Consider the following 20,624-nt stretch of genomic DNA (forward strand, 5'->3'; position numbering starts at 1 on the left):
ATAGTAACTAGGGCCTAGGAACTAGCAAGCAACTGCTTTTTTAAATATATATATATATATATATATGTATATATATATATATATGTATATATATACACACACACACACACACACACACACACACATATATGCATGTGTATATGTGTGCATGTATTTTCAATCAGCAAAAATCGGCATTTTCTCCCTCTCATCTCAAACCCCAGCTCCCTCCCCTCAAATGAGAATGAAGGAAAAACAGAAATCCTGCTATAGAAATATATGATAAAGCAAAATAAGTGTCTGCACTGACCATGTCCAAAGATATATCTTATTCTTCACTGTGAGTCTTTCACTTCTATTTCAGGAGGTGGGCAGTATGTTTCATCATTAATTCTCTAGAATTGCTATTGGTCATTACCCTGATTGTTTCCAATTCTTTTAAAGTTACTGTTGTCATTGTGTAAATTGTTCTCCTGTTCTCTATTCCCTACACTCTCCATTGGTTCATATAAAGCCCTCCTAGGTTTTCCTGAAATCATTCCCTTCATCATTTCTTATAGTATTATAGTATTCTACCACATTTATATACCATTATTTGTTCAGCCATTATCCAATTTATGGGTACCCCCTCAGATTCCCATTCTTTGCCTAATCCTTCCCTTAATCTCTCCCCTCCAATTTCCGCTTTTCCTCTTTCCCTTCTATTTTCCTGTTAGGTGAGATGTATTTTTGTACCCAACTTGATATGTATATCCTTCCCTTCTTTGACCAGTTTAGAAGTGAAGTTCAAGTGTAACTTGCTTCCCTCTTCCCCCTTCTCTTTTTTCTTATAAATGTCTACTTGTACACCTTGATTATGTGAGATTTTTTTTTCTAACCTTCTTTTCCCTTCTTTGTCCACTCCCTTCCCCTCTTCTCTTAAGTCATTAAGACATAACAAGACCATTCCCAGGCCTTCTGTACCATTAGACTCCCTCAGTGACTTCTGATGATGATAGGGTTCAGTGGGGACACATGTATCATCTCCCACATTAGAATTCGAGCAGTTTATTTTTGTCTAGTTCTTTATCATTGTTTATTCATGTTTATATTTTTATATTTCTCTTCATTCCTGTTTTTGAACTTCAAAGTTTCCATACAATTCTTATCTTTTCATCAGAAATGTTTGGAAATTCTCTATTTCATTAAAGTTCTATTTCCCAACCCCTAAACAATTATATTCAGTTTTGCTGGGTTAGTTACTCTTGGCTATAAGCCTATATCCTTTGCTTACCATATTCTAAGCTCTCTGCTTCTTTATAGTGATGGTTGATAAATTGTGGGTGATCCTGACTGTGGTTCTATGGTCATTGAATTCTTTCTTTCTGGCTGCTTTGAGTATCTTTTTTTCTTTGACCTGGAAGCTCTAGATTTTGTTCATAATGCTCCTGGGAGTTTTCAGTTTTAGGTTTCTTTTCCGGAGATTACCAACAGATTCTTTCAGTTTCTGTTTTGTCCTCTGATATGAGATTTGGGAGGTTTTAAGATTTTTTGAAATATGATGTCTAGGCTCTTATTTTGATCCTTCCCTGGCTACCACTTGTCAATTTATATGTGTCAGCTCCCTGTTATAATATGAACTCCTGGATGGCAGGAACCATTTTTGCTTTTTATACTTGTATTCTCAACTCTTAGTACAGTGTTTGACACATAAGAAGCACTTAGTAAATGCTTTTTTCATTTATTCATTCTTTCTTTCTATGTCCCTTTTTCTCTACCCGCACAGTCACCATTCTCATTCAGGCCCTCATCCCTTCCTGCAATTGTCTGTCTCTCACCATTCACACATTTGTCAAACTAATATTCCTGAAAGAATAAAACTTTGAGTTTCTCCAGCCGACATCTTCCCATTTCCATTCAGCAGTAAAAGTAATGGGGGTTGGAGGATGGGTCACAGCTTCAGACCTGGTCCAAACCCAGATGAGGAAAGGGAAGCCCACCCAGAGCTCACAATCAGACATGGCTAGCAAGTGGCGTGGAGCCAGAATTTGAAGCTATTCTTAAGCCCCCATTTAAAAAACCACAGTAGACTCCTCTGTTTGGCACTTAAGGCTTTTAATGATCCGGCTCCAAACTGTTTTTCCAGACTGATATCACCTCATTCCACCTTCATGAACTCTCTGTTTCAACCAAACTATGATGTTTGCCATCTCCCATAAACAACATTCCACCACAGCCGGGCTTCATCTCTCACAACCTAGTTCCAACCTACCTCTGCAGCTTTATTATATGTAAAATCCTTGAGGACAGACTTACATTTTTATCTTTGTACTTTGCCCAGCACACAGTACATGCTTAGTTAAATGGCCGTTGAAGTAATGAATGGGTGAAAACCTTACCAACATGAAGCACAGAACTTCTTTGCCATTGAGTAGAAGAATGATATAAGCAAAATGGCAAATTAATTGATGTAGAGGCTTAATAAATGTGTTTTTGACTGATTTCTGAGTTGTCAAAGCAAAGATTTTATCAAGTGACTTTGTGCAAGACACTTAACCTACCTGTGTGAAGAAATTTTAGTTTCTGCATCTGTAAAATGAGGGAGTTTGAGAAAAGGATCTCTGGGGTTCCTTCCAATTCTAGATATGTTATGGTCCCTCTGATCACTAGAGACCACACTGATGGTGATTCTGTCCCAAATTAGCTAAGATTAACACTGGATAGCACAAGTTCTGACTGGGTTCCGATACCGGCTCTACTCTTTACTTCCTGTCCAGCTGTGGACAAGTCACTTAACCCATGAACTTTAGTTTCCTCATCCGTAAAATGAGGAGGTTGTACTAGATAACCACTATGGTTCTTTCCACTTCTAACTCTATGACCCTATCATCCTTCCTCAGACTTCTAACTCTTTGCCTGGATCTCTCCTTTGCACTTACCTCACTCTCCCTTGTATCAAAATTATTTCTGTATTTGTCTTTGCCTGTACTTGTGTCTGTTGAATTATAAACTCCTTAAGACTAGGGTTTATGTCTTATCTATCCTATCTCCAGTGGCTGGCACACTGTTGTTGTTTTTGCACATGGTAGGCACTTAATACATACTTGTTGAAATGAAGTAATGTGGATCACTAAATTGGGAGTCAGTAACACTTGAGTTCAAATCCAGACTCAGACTCTTGCTGGTTGTGACTATTTGTCTCAGTTTTCTCATATATAAAATGGGGATAATAGCACCTACTTCCCAGGGTTGTTGTGAGAATTAAAGATACTAGCCATTTGTTGGCTATTATTGTTGTGAGGAAAGCACAGTGGAAACCTTTCATCTTTATAGATACACAAGTTATCATTATTATTATTATTGGAGGGGATTTCTGTTCAGATACAGGTTGAGCTAATTGACCTCTAAGGTCCCTTCCAACTCTGAGATTCTATGACTCTGTGACTCTGTGAGCCTCAATTTGTTTAGCTGTAAAATGGTTATAATAACACTTTCACTGCCTGCCTCAAAGGACTATGCTTTACTATACAAGTTACAATTGTCAAGGTTTTCTAGTGAGCATCACATACGTATCAGCTGAGGACAGTAGGGAGTTCCACAATCTTCTCTCAGGGCTTAAATAGTAAGCAAAAAGATTCTCTTCTCTCGGCATGCTAAAGACGTTTGTTTATCCTTTCTCTTGTGCGCTTAAGAAATGGCTAATTGTCCTGAGAAAACCCTATTACCTATGTTAAGCTCTGGTTCCCATGATGGCAAGAAGTTTTTGGGAAAGTGGGAGGAAAGAAGGAAATGAAAAAGGGCTTGAGGAGTTTCTGGCCCTTGTGAGAATAATTTGGGTCATGGCAAAAATAAGCAACGGTACATACATTTTGACAAAGGGCGATGCACAGGGAAATAAAACCTGGGGTTCCTCCAGCCGACATCTGCCCGTTTCCATTCAGCACTAAAGGTAATGGGGTTGGAGGATGGGTCACAGCTTGAGAGCTGATCCAAGCCCAGATGAGGAAAAGGAAGCCCAGAGAAGCTCACAATCACACACAGCTAGCAAGTGGCACAGCGCCAGAATTTGAGGCCATATCCTGACTTCAGAGCCTACTGTGGCAAGCGAGCTGTCGCTGTCTTTTCTATTTACGCACCGTAACTTTCTAACATGTCAAAGTGCACGCGGCACCCATCTTTAGTCTCACAGGGCGCCGGGACCAAGTACCGCTAGTTCTAACCTTCAGAGGACCCAGCCCGGTTGGCTAAGCCCTTTCGGCTTCCAGGTCCGCCCTCCGCCCCTTCGCCCTCCTGCTCCGGCTCTGGCACGGCTCCAGGTAGGACTGGTGCGCCTGCGCTCCTCTTTCCCAGGGAGGCGGAGCTGGGGAGCAGGTTAAGTAAGACGGTGGCTGGGTCCCTCGTCCTGGTTCTGTCCGCCCCGCTCCTTGCTTTCCTCCTGCAGCAGGGATGGCTGCCACTGCTCTGAACGTCAAGTACTCGGGGCGAGCTGGGGGAACCTCCACAGCCCGCCTCCAGATCCTGCTTGGACACCTCCAGGGCTCTGCGGCCCCGGCTATCGTATCCTTCCAAAGGTCGCTGCGCGCGCCGGCGCCCAGGGCCCGGGCCGAGCCTGGAGCCCGAGCAAGGCTGCTTAGGTGCGCGCACTGGCACAGAGAGGATAGAAGCGATGGCAGCTCGGGCCGCATCCGCTTCTTTCCCCTTCTTCCCCCGGCATCTGTGCTTAAACCCAGGAGCCTCTTTCACTGACGTTCCAGAGGGCAAGGGATGGTTAATTCGCGGCCAGTGCTCTTCCCCTTTTCACACTCTGCCCTCCTGCCCGGGTTTGTTTATCTTGTGGCTAATGGTTTAAGAATTGTTTAGGCCACCAGGCCATTGGGTGCTGTGAAGGGCCGCTTGACGACCTCCTTCCTGCTCCACTGGTCTCTTCTGACTGACTCTCTTACTCTTGACCTCCTGGACCGTTTTGTTTTCCTCGTGCTAGATCTTTCTCTGTATTCTTTTGCTCCGCCTTATATGACAGAGGTCCTGTAGGCCCCTCTGCCCCTAGGCTTAGAAGCAGTCGTTGTAATTGGATTGGTCCATAGCTTTTTTTGGACTCAGTCACTTCATCTGTTGGTACTTTTGCTAATTTCCCTTCCTGGTTGGCTGAAGCCCTAAGAATGTCATAAATGGTTTATATTTTTGATGGTCAGAGGAGTGAGCATCTGACCCCAAACTGAATGGTTCCTTGGAGGTTCCCAGGTTAGAGGGCACCAAGATTACGAATGTGATCTCAGATTCTGTCAGCTCAAGGGCTAAAAAAATCCCTGACAGTCTTGAGTCCTTTTGTTGATTTTTTTAGATGGTTCTCTATACCCTTTCCAAGGTATCTTCTCTAGGAAATTGAGGCCCAAAGTAGTGTAATGACTTGTGTAAAGTCATGCAGTCTTAAAGATTGTATTTCCCTCCTGGATATCTCAAGTTGAAGGTTTTGCCTTAGCAATTTTTTAAGGCAGTGTATATACTTCACTAGTTTCCACTGGCTCTTTCTGTGTAATATTTAAGAAATATTATTTCACAGTAAAAGAGAAATTACCCACTTAAAATCATCTTTTTCTCTATTATCAATAGTGAAAATTTGAGCTGGAAGGAATAAATGGAAGGTTTCCCCAGATGTCTGGGTCACTTAATTTCCAGGATCCTCAGTTTACTCATCTGTAAGATGAGGGTTTGAAATAGTTGGCCCTGAGGGCCCTTCCCACTCTAGGTCTATGATCTTAAGAGCAGATGACTTCTAAGGTTCCTTCCAAAGCTGAGATTCTATGGTTCTGTGATTATTTTGCCAGATCATGTCACTAGTATTGAGGGCATGCTTTGGCAAGTCTGATTAATAACTCTGCCTGGGTTTTTGTTTTGATCTAGGAAAAATCCCACTACCTAACCAGTGCTTTCTTCTATATTCTGTATTCTGAGCTTCGCTTTCACATTCTGGTTTACTTTACCTCCTTTCCTCTCTTTGCTTTGATAGCTCCTCATTCTTCCACTTCTTCAACATGAGTGTCTGTGCCCCAATTTCTGTCTGTAGCTCTATTCTCTATTCTTGTTCATAGGTTTGTAGATCTAGAACTGAAAGGAGCCATAGCTGCTGCATCCTGTATTTTACAATGAGGAACGTTGGCCCAAGATGATTAAACTACTTGTCATGAAGGCAATAGGCATCAGAAGCAGCTTCTCTGACTCCAGAGTCAATGCCCTTTCTATTGTAGCATGCTGATCTCACCTATCCATGGACAACTATCAAATCAATACTTCTATCCCACTTCTTCCCAGAACTCCCATTGTGTATTGCTTTCAGATTGTCCTGCTGCCACCTCACCTTCAGCTTGTTCAAAACTGAATTCATTATCTACTACAAGAAACCTGTCCCTCTAACTTCTCCATTTTTGTTGAAGTCCTCTTGGTCACCCCGCTTCATAACTATATAGTTATGGTTGACTCCATTCTTTCCTTCAGCTACATAAACAGTCACCACAACTTGTCATGTTATCTCCAAGGTGTCTTCGTCTATCCTTTCCTCTTTTATACTTCACTGCATCCTTTCTAATTCAGGACCCCATCTCTTCTTGACTGAAGTATTAGAATAACTTCCTACGTAGTCTTTGTGTTTCCAGTCTTCCTCCCTGACAATCTAGCCTTCGCACTACTGCCCAAGTAATCTTCCTTATGCACCAAGATGGTCACGTCACTTCCCTTACTCAAAGACCTGTGATGGCTCCCCATTACCTGCCAAATAAAGTATAAACTCCTAATCCTGACATTCGAGGCTATTCACTGTCTAATTTCAACCTATTTTATAGCTGAGCAGTGCATGTTTCACCTCTTTAGGTATCCCCCTTACTTAGCACACTACCTTGAACTCAGTAGGCACTTAATAAATGATTGAATTGAATTTGTTGAAGGAGTTATTTAATGCAGATAACTTTGTAAGACTTAATATATAGACTGCCTTCATAAAGTTATTTAGTGATTCAGTCATAAAGCTGGAAATAGAACCTTGTTAACTAATGCTTCCCTTCCAGCTAGATTGTGTTCTGGGATTCAGTGTTTATCTTTCTCTCATTTACTTTTTATTTTTTCAGACCCTGCCTGATTACTTCCAATTTTTTTTTCTCTAGACTCCTACTAAATTGGATACCAAATTTAGAGAGTGTTTATGTCTCCTCATATGTAAACATTTGGAACTTTGGAAAGGCCATTATATTCTTCAGGTTATTCAAAATTAGATTAGATAATGTGGACTGGAAACAATCTTTCTGTGTTCAACCCAAGGCCAGGCTGAAGAGGCAGTGTATGATGTAGGAGAATGAATATGGTGTAACTGGAGGCCAGAAGATCTACTTTGAACTCTCTGTGTGACTTAGTTTCATTCAGTTCACATTTCTTGGCCTTAGAGCCTTCATCAGTTAAACAACTAGTGTAGACTAGAATGTCAGAGGTTCTTTATCTAGCATTGATGAACTTGTTTTTTTAAAAATATTTTAACTGTACTTTTGTAGCATTAGTTTCCTTTATAGTCCTATGTATTCTATTTTATGCATTTTTTCTATTTTATTATTTTCTATTTATTATTCTGCTATTTTCTATTTATCCTATTTTATGCATTTGAAAAACCTAATTCTGAGACAGGGTCCATAAACTTGGCAGACTGCCATAGAGGACTGTGACACAAAAAAGGCTAAAACCCCTGGGCTCAAGGATCTCTCAGGCACTTCCATCTCTAAAGATAAAGAGAATACATATGTTGTTAATGGGAAAGATTTTGCCTTTGAGTATTATTTTATTTAACTTAATCTGTACATTAGGCAGCTTACCCGACTTCAGCTGATGTTGTACGTCTCGGTTTCCATCCTCAGAAATTCCAGTAAGTGCTGTTTTACTTAATTTTAAAAAATAATGCTGTGTACATAATTGCAATTTATGTAGTAGTTAATGCTAGGAGAACTAAGTAGCTCTTTGCCTGATTAGAATTTTTATTATACATAATTTCAAATCACCAGACATATTTTAATTGATATGGTATTCTGACAGCTCTTTTAGAGAAACCTGTTTCAGTTTAGTTGCTAAGAAATGGCTTATAATTCAGAAGGAAGAGAAAATGTCACAAACTATGCAGTATGGTGACTATATCTTTCAGGAGTGACGAATATGATATTGAAATTAGTCTGTGTCTTGATTATATTAGTATACTGAGCAATATTTTTATTCTGTCCTTCTTAAATTACTTTTTAAAAGGGGATCCCTTCATGTTTATGGAGTGCATTTTAATGCAGTCCTGTAATTCACATTCAACCAAAATGAAAATACATCATCTTCAAAATTATTGATATGCTTCCCCCCTTCCCTCCCTGTTCTCTCATGTCCTCTTCTCCCCACCACCTCATCTCTCCCTCCACTTTCCCCTCTAGGTACACTGTGGATAATAATGTCTTAACCCTAGAACAGAGGCAATTTTATGAGGACAATGGTTTCCTGGTCATAAAAAAACTAGTGTCTGAAGCAGATATTCAACGCTATAGGTACAGTACAGCCATTTTATTTTATTTTTTAATACTATAACACAAATGGAATAAAGATTACTAACATTAGTTTGTCTAGGGTTTCTGAGGCTTCTTTATGGCTTGGGCTTTAAGCATTTAGTGGGAGGACATGTCTCTCAGTAACACCACTGTAGGTACTTTGTCAACAATATCTTCGGGCATTTTGGCCCTGGTGGTGAATTTCAGTCCTGATTCTGTTAAATGATTGTGACAGCAGAGGGCAGCAAAGTCATCCACCATTTTCTTTTCCAATCTTGGTAGCATTTCTTTTTGGGTTTGGATACAGATAAGCTATAGGTGAAGAGATCTTTGAAGGCCCCTTGAAAACTTCCTAAATGTGTCTACTGAAATGGAATCCTTGAGTGGATGCAGTCAATAAGCAGTGCTGCGCTGTTAAGATATCAATTCTGTGGTGTTCCAAAGGATGATGTCATCTTTAATTTGATTTGTCCAGGGCCCAGTTTGAAAGGATCTGCAGAAAGGAAGTGAAACCCCTAGGATTAGACATCATGAAGGATGTGACCATCGCAAAAATAGCCCTTTCTCCACATGAGAATATAACTACAAAAATCCAGAATTTTCAGAATGATGAAGAACTCTTCAGTTATTGCACCCTGCCTCAGGTTAAAAGCTTTGCCTTGTTTTGTTTTTATTTTTAAAAAAACCTACAGACTTTATTTTTTAAAATGACAGTTGTCTTGCTTACAACTTTTGTGATCTATTATTTTTTCCTAGCGCCGAAACCCTTTACACCTATGGCCCTAGACTTCATTAGTGCTGGGAGAATGTTCCATGGTGGAGGGAAATGGAGACTTTTTTACTTATGTTAAGTTGAAGACTAGTGTGGTATTGTGGAAAGTATACTGGACTTGGGATGAGGAGTAACCTAGATTGGAGTCTCAGCTGCCTCACTTACTAGCTTTGTGCTCAGTCTCCCTAAGCCTTGTTTTCTTCTTCTGTAAAATGGAGGAAATAATACTGGTACTTCCTTTCTCACAGGAACGGTGTGGGGGGAAAAGTGCTTTGTAAACTTTAAAGCACTGAAAGCCCAGGTTTTATTATTGATTTCGGGACTTCCCTAACTTTCCAAATACTGTCCCCAGAGGAGGGAAAAAGGATATGTTTTGGCTTGAGTAAGCATGATTAGCCTAATATTTGCTATGAATTTAAATTTTTAAATTTTTAATTAATTAATAAGCATTTATTTTCTCTCCCTCCTCATTTCAAAAAGAAAAGCAAAACCCTTCTGACAAATATGCATAGTCTAACAAATCAAATTCCTTCATTGGATGTCCAAAAAATTGTGTCAAAAAAAAAAATGTATGTCTCATTCTGCATTTTGAGTCTGTCTTCTTTCAGTCAGGAGATCTTCCTGTGAATTGAAACCAGAATGTCCATTGACACGTCACTCAGCCTTGGTTAGCCTGAATTCCTCCTTCCATAAAATGTGGATAATACTATTTATTTTACCTATATCACAGGAGTGTTGTCAGGAAAGGGTTTTAGAATCCTTTAAGTTCCCCATCACTCGATAAGCATTTGTTAGGTATGTACTCTATGTCAGAAACTGTGCTCGGCCTAAGGATTCATAAACAGACAAAAAGGAAACAGTTCTTCCTCTCAAGAAGTTTATCAGAGGAGAAAACATTTACATCTGCAAGTATATGCAAGGTAATTTTGGAGGGGGACAATAGCCACAGTGGCAGAAGAACTGAAGGAAACTCAGAAAGGGCCTCTTACAGGAGATGGCATTTGAGCTGAGTTTTGAAGGAAACTGGGGATTCTAAGAAGTAGAGGTTAGGAGAAATGCCATTGTCATAATAATGAGAAGTCATTAATGGTAGTGTAAAATACTCTTTGTCTGGGGTAAAGAACAAAGCAACACAGATCTAAACTCCAGCACATATCAGAGTTGTGCAACCCTGATACTTTGTTATTTGCTCAGAACTATCTTTATTTTTTTAATCAGTTGATTGTACTCTTCCTTCCTTCCCTCCCTCCTTTTCTCCTCTTACATTAGAAGATTAAAATAGATTTGGTTTTAGAATTTCATGATAGCTTTTAGAATAACTGGAGACCAAGTCTGTCTATTACTGGGTAAAGACTGACAACAGTAATTGCTCCACTCTGGCTTGTTCCCAAAATGGACTTAAAGAAAGTTCCTTGTTTTGTGCCATCACCATCTTGTGTAACCAGCTTAAGAAGAACCTTGTGTCATTAAAAAGGGTTAAAAAGTAAAACTACAACTGGTCAGAAATGGAATAAGAAGAACCAGGAAAACAACATGTGAATGAAAAGATTAACAAGTAATTATGCATTATGATGTGCTAATGGTTTAATGATGGTGTTTAAATTATGCCTTAGCAACAAAACAATTGAAACTCATTTTGTCATCATTATTTAATTTTGTGTTATGTAATTCTATATTCAGGGCAGCTAGGTGGCGCAGTGGACAGAGTGCCAGGCTGGGAATCAGGAAGACTCACCTTCCTGAGTTCATATCTGGCATCAGACACTTACTAACTGTCTGACCCTTGGCAAGTCACTTAACCTTGTTTGCCTCAGTTTCTCGTCTGTAAAAATATGCCAGAGATGGAAATAGCAAACCATCAAAGCAAACCCCAAATAGGGTCATGGAGAGTTGGACATGATTGAAATGACTGAACAGCAACAACAATTCTATATTCACTATATAATTATAATGACTGAGTTTGTCCCCAAAGAAGTGATATGAGACGACACTTCTCCCATATTCTGCAGAAGTGGAAGACTGTGGGTGTGATATGCTGTGGATCATGTCAGACTTTCTTACTATCTTATTTAGTTGTTTTATGCATTTTTTTTCATTCTTCATACCTTATTATAAGGGACCAATCTCTAGAATGAAGTAGAGAGAAGGATACAGTGGGAAATAGGTGATATAAAAACAAAAGATGTGAATAAAAATTTATTCTAAAAAAGGCAATAATTCTTTTCCCTTCCTGCCTATTTTATTTCAATTTTGAGTTCTTTTTTGAAGCCTTGCTTATATCACCTATAGCTAGTCAAAGAAGTACAGAAATGCATCCTAGAGCCAAATAAACATTTTGGGAGGAATAATTTTTTTTTTATTGGGACTTGAAATCCACTTCAAACATTTACAAGCTGTGTGCCCTAGCAATGGAGAGAAGGCTTTGCTTGGAGTCAGGAACACCTGAGCTAAAGTCCTAACTTAAACACTTATTAGCTGTGTGATCCTGGATAAATCACTTTATTTCTCTCATTTTCCTCATTTATTAGATGAGAGAGTTAGACTCTGGCTTCTAAGATCGCTTTCAGATCTAAATCTATGATCCTAAGTCATTCAGATTCTCTGAGAGTTAGTTTCTTCATCTGTAAAATGGGAATAATAATAGAATTTACCTCACTGGGCTGTTGTGAGGAGCCGTAAAGAACCATAGAAATGTGGGCTACTGACGTTGTTGTTTTGGATTTAATGCAGAGAGTTGAAACTTAACTCTGTGCTATGATCTATGCCTTTAGTTTCTCATGAGCTTTTTCCTTTCCCTATCTCAGATTGTTAAATATGTCGAGTGTTTCACTGGACCCAATGTCATGGCTATGCATACAATGCTGATAAACAAGCCTCCAGATTCTGGTAAAGAGCTTTTATTTACATTAAGGGCTAGTTGGTGAGGGACCTGTGGAATGGGGATCAGGAAAGATATACTGGTTGTATTATAAAAATTGAAGTAAAATCAACATCCCGGCCTACACCCATTGAAGCAGTCAGCCCTAACAATTAGTAATTTGGGGGCATATGTGTATCCTTTTAAATACAATTTAAAATTACAATTGTTATAAAATCAAAGTGTGACAGTCTCAGATATTTATTTGTCCATGGCTGCTATTACTTCCTTAGGTTTCATAGCACTGGAAGTACTTATCTAGCCCACTCATTTGATCTCTGATTTCTTTGGGATAGATGCTGCTTCCAATCCAAGGCAAGATGACAATGTTTAAATAACTTCATAGGGCTTCAGGAGAATTCTAGTAGCCAAAAACCTGTCCTGTGACTGACCTAGTGAGGAGGCTTGCTAACCCTAGCTAGGCTAGTCCCTGGACCCTAGACACATGGGATATCCCTTAGGCCCATACTCAAAGGCTTTCATGTTTTGATAGCACTTGTCAAAGCCTGTTCTCCATTGGCATTGCTTTTTAGAGCCGAGGCTCCTGGCCACACTATAATGAGGCATTGGAGTAGGTCGAAAGTAGAAGAATAGATCATGTTCCACTGCTATTAATAACCTAGCCTTTTAGAAGATGGCTCAGAGAGTTATAAGTGACCAGGCAAATCCTCACCATAGGGGCTCTCCAAGGACTTTGAGGCTGAGGGTAAGCTTAGCCAAGGGCGAATCCAGAGGCAGGTTCAGTGGGATTTGTGTATGAAATCAAAGTGTGCAACATTACTGACCACAGCTTATGTGCCTCCCCATCAAATCACATTCTTCTGAAATCTGGTGGGGCCTGGCCACATTTTCCTAATCAGCATCTTATTGTCATATCTGGTATTTGAAGTCAAGTCTCATTGAAAGTCCTCCAGAATACTTCACCTTCCAAGCTGCACTGATTGTTATTCCCATGATTATATTTCTTTATATTTTATATTTTTCTAGGATACATATTTCTTTATAATACAAACTCTTTACAGGAGTGAATATTGGCTGTTTGTGTAGGGAAAGCTGAGGAGTTCTGAGGCTAGAGCTTCTTCTAACATATGGGTTGGGTTCCGTTCCAGGTAAGAAGACTTCTCGCCATCCCTTCCATCAGGACCTGCACTACTTTCCATTCAGGCCTCCCAATTCCATTGTCTGTGCTTGGACTGCCATGGAACATATTGATAGAAACAATGGCTGCCTGGTTGTGTTACCAGGCACACACAAGGGCTCCTTGGAACCACATGACTATCCAAAATGGGAGGTAGGTCTGACTATTGAGAGCATGCAAAAATAGAGCAAGAGAGGTTAATAGAATTTTTTTCTTATAAGATATTTTTCTTTGAAAAGACATGACAAGTGAAAGGCCTTTCTTGGACCAAAGCATTATTCTGTATTTTGAAATTTGGAGAAAGAGAAGACATTAGAAGACTAGTATTTTCTCATTCTAAGTCATTGGTTTGATTTATTTTACTTCTTCTAAGTCTAAAACATGGTTTGTTTTGTATTCTAGGGGGGAGTTAATATTATGTTCCATGGTGTCCAAGACTATGATTTAAACCAACCCAGAATTCACCTTGTGATGGAGAAGGGAGATACTGTTTTTTTCCATCCTTTACTCATTCATGGATCTGGAAGAAATAGAACTGAAGGGTTCCGGAAGGTAACAAACAAAAATTTCCCTTCTAACTATAAATAAGTTTGTAAATCAAATTTTAAAATAGCATTCCAAACCTATGTGAACTCTGATTATAATTACAAAGTATCAATAAGTGAAGATTTTAGTCTATTTTATTAACAAGGAAGCTTATTCCCTTACTTTTATCAATAAAGAACCAATTTCTATGTATGCCTCATTGATCAACAGACATTCATTTCCTCAGAAAAAACTGCTTACTTTATTTTTGTTTTGCATTTAATATTTGGTATATGCTGCGAACAATACATGACATCATTGCCAAAGCATAACAACCTAATCTGGAATTTTTATAGGACCTTACTACCTCTCCTGCACTCTGTGGTCTAGTCCAATTCGCCTTCTCTCTGCTCCTCACACTTGACATTCCATCTCTCATCTTTGCCTTTGCATGGATTATTCTCCATACCTGAAATGCACTCCTTCTTCACCACTGCTTCATAAAATCCCTCTTCCTTCAAGATGTAGAACAAACATTATCTTCTACATGAAGCTTTCTCTGAACACCCCTTCCTCCAACTGCTGCTGCTGTCCCTGTCAAACTACCTTCTATTTGGCTAATTTGAATTTTGTTCTTTATTTGTATTTATTTCATATATATATATATACATATACATACACATACACATGCACACATACACACACACACACACACACACACACACACACACACACACTTATACAAGGCATCCCAAAAGTCTTAGTACAGATCTTAAAACTGCACTAAGAGTTTTGGAACATTCTATATACATTCTTCTTGTTGTCTGTCCTGTTAGACTGTAAACTACTTGTGAGAGTATATTTGCATTCCCAGTGCCTGGCATAGTCAGTCAGTCAGGAAGCATTTCTTAAGTACCTACTTTGTGCCAGGCCCTGTGCTAAGGTAGGGATACAAAAAAAAAAAAGGCAAAAGACAGTCCCAGCACACAGTAGATACTTAATCAATACTTGATTGATTCTTTGACTTGGGCAGCTTCAGTGGACAGAACCAAAGACAAAAAAGAGGGCAGTGTCTTTCTCTAGTGCTCTAAGAGATCTGTGTGGGTACCCTCCCTCTCCAACAATGTAGACTTGCAACTCCTCTGATTTTCTGTGGTCAAAAATAATTTATCATCTCATTTATCACTTAATTCATTACTGGCCCATTTTGTGGCTGGTGAGCTTCTCTGAGTTTAGCTCTAGACTGGTCCTCAGCCAACCTCTTCCTGACTCCTTATGTGAAATTTTTCTATCTTGTACTCTCTTGGTATGACCTTCAAGAACCCCAGGGTCACATCCATACCACAATAAGGCATCAGAGTAGGACTTAACTATCTTTACCATGGTAAAAAGGTGTTTTTAATGCCAACTAGTGCCTAAAGTTCCATGAATAACCCTTGCTGTAGGTCTCTGAAGCATTTCTGGCAGAGAGGAAATTCACTCTGAAGGTTGTGATTACTCTCATGACACTATGAAGAATTCTCATAATGTTCTAGTTTAACTGCAGTCACTTGGATTTGGATTCCCATTTCCATTTTCTAGGTGCAGGCGAGAGTTCAAAATTTGTATTTATTGCTGCCAGAGAGAAGCAATCATTAGTATGTGTTGATTGTAACAGAGCTTTAAGTATTTCTTTAATCTGGTAGCATGTTTGTTATTTTCCAATACAGCACCTTAATTATACTATTATCCTTATTACCTTTTGAAGAAATAATCTATTATAAACTCAGTGAGATAACTTCTATGGCTAAGAGGATAATAATTTTGGAGATGGAAGGGGATTAGGGGCCATCAAGGCCAAACCTTCTTATTTTGCAGATGAGGAAACTGAGGCTAGACAGTTGTGACTTCCCAAGGTCACTCAGGTGGTAGGTGGCAGAGCTAGGATTCAAACCTAGAACCTCTGAATCCAACAATCTTCCCACTGCAATAAGCCATAATTCAAAAATAAAACAAATACTTATCAAACGCCAGCATTGTACAGGCACTGTGCTCAGTATTTGAGAATCCAAAGACAAAATAAAACAATCCCTGCCTTCAAAGAGCTTACATTCTCCTGCTAAGTGTTTTAAGGAGATAGATGAATCTTTTGAAGATTGAGAATACTGAGCCAATGAAAAATGTTAAGAATACCCAAGTTGTGTGAATAGTTACCCAACCCTTTCAGTTCTTTTTGGGGAAAGAATGGGTGTAGTTTAGAACTGCATGTGCTTTTAAAATTCCTCTGCAGGGACAGGCTAAATCATAGTCCAAGATAGAAGCGAAGTACTCAGTTGTGTAATTCATTTATTGACCCTCAGGGCTAGTGATAATTGGATTTCTTTTTATATCAATTGGCCCAATTTATACAGGCGATTTCCTGTCACTATGCCAGTTCTGATTGCTACTACATTGATGTGAAGGGTACCAGTCAAGAAAACATTGAGAAGGAACTCCAAGTCATAATAGAAAAAAAGCATGGTGTGGCCAATGTCGAATTAAAGGTAGGTCTGTATGAAATGAAAAGGTGAAAAACTCTGGCCTTATTTCTCTTTTTAAAAAATGAAAAGTAGTTCCTGATGGTATTTAATTTAGATATAGGTAGACCCTGCATTAAATTGCCCTGTCCTTTGACAATAACATTGGTAATACATTCTAATGCCAAATCTAATTGTCATGATGGAAGAAGAATGATGTAAAGTGATTTTCTTGGAATAGTTTTTAACATTGTTCTAATGGAAGTGGAAGTACAGTATAGTCGGTAGAGAGCTGCTCTGGAAACCAAAAAGACCTAGGTTCTATCTAGTCCTGTCTCTGTCATCTACTGGTTATGTGAGTTCAGGCAAGTCCCTTAGCCTTTCAATGTTCTAGGTAACTCTCTAAGACTGTAAGTTGAGAGAAGAAATTGAGTTGCCTTGGTAGAGGGCGTTTCCTCATCTGGAAGTTACCTGTACCAATGAAATCACAGGTTTATTTCCAGTCCCAGCCTATGGAACTAACTGCCCCCTGTAATGTTGTTTCACCTGACTTATGTTTTTCTCACTCCCATCTGCCTCTGCCTTAAGACTTTTCCCAAGTCTCTTTTCAGCTCTGTCCTACCCTTTCCATTGTAACCTCTGGAGCATTCATTCAGTCATTAACAAACTTCCCTTCAGCAAGATACAGTTTCCTTTCTTATCTTTTTAAATTAGATCTGTTTTTGCTTTTGCTTTGTCTGAGATCAGGATTGCTACCCCTGCTTTTTTTGTTTCAGCTGAAGCATAATAAATTGTGCTCTAGCCCCTTACCTTTTCTCTGTGTGTAACTCTGTGTCTCAGATGTGTTTCTTGTAAACAACATATTGTAGGATTCTGGTTCTTAATCCATTCTGCATTCTAGATTTTTTTCTTCTCGTGTTCCTCTCATGTTCTACCACTAATGGAGACCTGGCTCATTACAGAAGATACTACGTTCCTGGCAACCCTCTCTAGTAATGATAATAACAGCTAGTATTTCATATAGCCCTTTAAGCTCATACATTATCTTATTTGATCTTTGCAACAATCCTCTGAGGTAGAAAGGTTTTATTATTGCCCCATTTCATAGCTGATGAAACCGATGCTGAGAAAATTTAAATGATTTGCCTAAGATCACACATTTGATTAAGTATCTAAGGCAGGGTTAAACTCAGGTCTTCCTTGCTTCAAATTCAGTGTTCTATCCACTGTGCCATTGAGGTACTACCAAGTATTGGATGTGCTTTCTGTCACATGCACCAGCACGAGGAGCTAAGAAGAGGAATAGGCAAATTCCTTGCTCCTCACTTCCATTTTTAGACCCTCTCTTTACTCAGCAGTCTCCTCACTTTGAGGTTTATTCCATCTACCCTATGTCACCCCATCTAATCCTTCCTGTTGTTATCAAAAGCCTCCCTCCTTTCTCAAGGAATTCATTATCTGAATCACAGATTCTTCTTCATTCCAGCCCCCCTTTAAACTTGGGGACTTCAGTATGCACAAACACTCTGGCCTTCTGGTTCATCAACCCGCTCAGTTTTCTGTCCTGTATCCCTACTCCACCTACTGAGGTGGTCATACCATTGATCTTATCCTTAACCATGACTGTGCTGTCTTCACAATCAAGAAGACTAAAATTTCTCCATCTTATCAAAAGCCCCTATCATTCCAACTCTGCCTGCATTTGTTTTCCTAAAACTATTCTTCATCCTCGCTAGAACCTTTAGTCCCTCTGTCCCTCTTTGTATTAATTATCCCTCCTTTGCTTTCACTTTCTTCTCTTCATTGTTGCTCCTATGGTTGACTCTTCACAATGTCTGCTTTATCCTTCTTTGGTTGTGGTCCAGTGAAAAGATCTCTGGATTTAGAGTTAGAAGACCTGCCACTTAATATACTTACTACCTCTATGGTTTTGGGCAGATTATTTCATCTCTCTTGGCCTCTGTTTCCTCATCTTAATACAAGCAGGTTGGACTAGATGAACCTTAAGTTCCTTTTTAACTCTTGACCAAGTTAGAATTTATTTTCTTTACTAACCAGTACAGCTATTCAAGAATTTAAACTCTTTCTGTTGGGGATTATTTTTAGGATGCTTGGATGATGCGAGCACGGCTTGTGAAAGGAAAAAGAATCAATCTTTGAAGTATTCCTCAAAAGTCAACACCAGGTGCCTATGGAGAATGTTATTATATGACATGTAGTGATCCTTGTTATCACATACTAATATGAAAAAGCACTTTGTTGTATGCAGTATTGTCTGCATTGCTTTTATACTGTTTTGGCAATACAAAGACTAAAAGATGTAAAGTATAAAAAGCTTAACTTAGTGTCACACCTGATAAAAATGCTTGTGTAATTTCGGAGTAATCCAAGTCTTCAAAAAAGGGGGGGCACCTCTTAGCCAAAAGAAAACCTACCGAGTTCAGAATCTTTGTAATTATAAACTATGTAGGTGCCAATAAAAAATTATGGCTGATTGTTTTCATTGTTAGAGGAAATCTATTGCAGGTGCTTCTTTAGGGAGACAAAGGCTAAGAGCTTGTTCTAAGCAGGTAGTTCTTTAATCAGTGGAAGATTGTGGAATAAAGTAAAGACCTGCCTCATTCCACAACTGACTTGTATTTCTTTTACTTCCACATATATTCCTCCCCTTTACTTCCCCCAGGGAGCCATTTTATGTAACAAAGAATAGAAAAGAAAGAAGAGGGGAAAGGCAGTTAAGTAAAACCAACAAACACATCAACTGAGTGACAATATATACAATTTCCCGTATTCATAGTCTCCCACTTCTGCAAAGAAGGGAGTGAAGTTCTTTTTCCTCAACTCTTGTAGGCTTAAGCTTGATTATTTTAATTATATAGCATTCAGTTTTGGGTTTTGATCTTTCCACTTACATATACAGCATTTTAACTATTGTGTATATTATTTTGGGGAGGGGGTGCTAGTCTTTTGGGGTTAAGTGACTTGCCCAGGGTCACACAGCTAGTGTCAAGTGTCTGAGGCTGGATTTGAATTCAGGTCCTCCTGATTCCAGGGCCAATGGTCTATCTACTGTGCCACCTAGCTGCCCCTTGTGTATATTATTTTCCTGATTCTACTTGCTTTGCTTCAGTTCAATCACTCAATCAGTTCATAAAAGTTTTTACATTCTACCTTAAATTTTTTATATTCATTAACAATATCATATTTCATTAGTGTCACATAAAATCATTATCCCTATGTTTAGCCATTCCCTCAAGTGATGAATATCTACTTTGTTTCCAGTTCTTTGCTGCAACAAAAAAATTACTGCTACGAGTAATTTTGTATACCTGGAGCATTTCTTTCTGTCGTTCTCCTCCTTGGACTATGTGCTTAACAGTGAGATTCCTGGGTCAAAGGATATGGAGATTTTAGATACTATCTTATTCTAATTTCAATTTTTTCTTCCTGAATGCTTACCCAAATTCACAGCTCTGTCAACAGTGTATCACTGTGTCTGTTTTCCATAGCCTCTCCAACATTGTTGCCATTATCCAAGATCTATATCTATCATTTGTCATTTTTGACAATTTGTTGTTAATGAAGTGATACTCCAGAGCAGTTTAGATTTAAATTTTTCTTATGAGTAGTTTGGAGCATTCTCTCATATAGTTGTTAATAATTCTTTTGAGAACTATTTGGCCATATCCTTTGACCACTTTTCCAGTGGGAAGTGGCTCATAATCTTAAATATTTTTGTGCATTACGTATATACCTTGGATATTTGAAATCAGTTTTATCAGTAAACATCTGCACATTATGTATAACATCTGGTAGTAGAACACAAAGTCACCAAGATTGTCTTCCTTGAACATTAGGCCCTTTGGCATTGCAACTTCAATTAGGATATATGTACCTCTGAATAAACATAAGTAAAGAATTTTGAAGCAAAAATTGTTGACAGCTGGGATATGCCTAAATTGTTGACAGCTGGGAAACAGCTATTTGTGTCTCTCTTTATGCTGTGAGTTCTGGGCTGCCTCAATGTGAATAAAAGCGTGTCACCTCAGACTGAAGTTGAAAGAGGTTCTGGAGGATGGAGATGGCTGACTGCTCAGGTTGCATCTCTATGGTAGCCCCCAAGACCTTCCTTTTTTTTTTTTTTGGCCTTTGTTATAATAGACTGTTGTTTCTGCTCTAGACGTGCCTTATTTTCCCTGCTTCATGACAATGCCCTTTCATTTCTTTTGCAACTTTTCATATCCAGATTCTTTCATACTAGAAA

At 39.0% G+C, this 20,624-nt stretch overlaps 1 protein-coding gene across 1 annotated transcript; it reads left to right on the forward strand.

The window, feature by feature from the left end:
• The first annotated feature begins 4,284 nt into the window (after window positions 1-4,284).
• PHYH (phytanoyl-CoA 2-hydroxylase) lies at window positions 4,285-20,410 on the forward strand. Its single transcript, XM_020999757.2, has 9 exons — window positions 4,285-4,515; window positions 7,800-7,858; window positions 8,403-8,513; window positions 8,989-9,157; window positions 12,090-12,171; window positions 13,312-13,493; window positions 13,743-13,892; window positions 16,256-16,387; window positions 18,467-20,410. Exons 1-9 carry the CDS (start codon window positions 4,405-4,407, stop codon window positions 18,518-18,520), a joined length of 1,050 nt encoding a protein of 349 aa, XP_020855416.1. The 5' UTR covers window positions 4,285-4,404; the 3' UTR covers window positions 18,521-20,410.
• The last annotated feature ends 214 nt before the right edge of the window (window positions 20,411-20,624 follow it).

The sequence above is a fragment of the Phascolarctos cinereus genome, unplaced genomic scaffold, assembly GCF_003287225.1.
Source record: "Phascolarctos cinereus isolate Bilbo 61053 unplaced genomic scaffold, phaCin_HiC Scaffold_1;HRSCAF=81, whole genome shotgun sequence".
NCBI classification, from domain to species: Eukaryota; Metazoa; Chordata; class Mammalia; order Diprotodontia; family Phascolarctidae; genus Phascolarctos; species Phascolarctos cinereus.

What these genes read in the sequence shown, in the direction of transcription:
- PHYH (XM_020999757.2), top strand. Translation starts at nt 4,405, where the DNA reads ATGGCTGCCACTGCTCTGAACGTCAAGTACTCGGGGCGAGCTGGGGGA. An exon ending in TTCCATCCTCAGAAATTCCA is followed by an intron (nt 7,859 to 8,402) that starts GTAAGTGCTGTT and finishes TTTCCCCTCTAG; the next exon opens with GTACACTGTGGATAATAATG. An exon ending in GAACTGAAGGGTTCCGGAAG is followed by an intron (nt 13,893 to 16,255) that starts GTAACAAACAAA and finishes CAATTTATACAG; the next exon opens with GCGATTTCCTGTCACTATGC.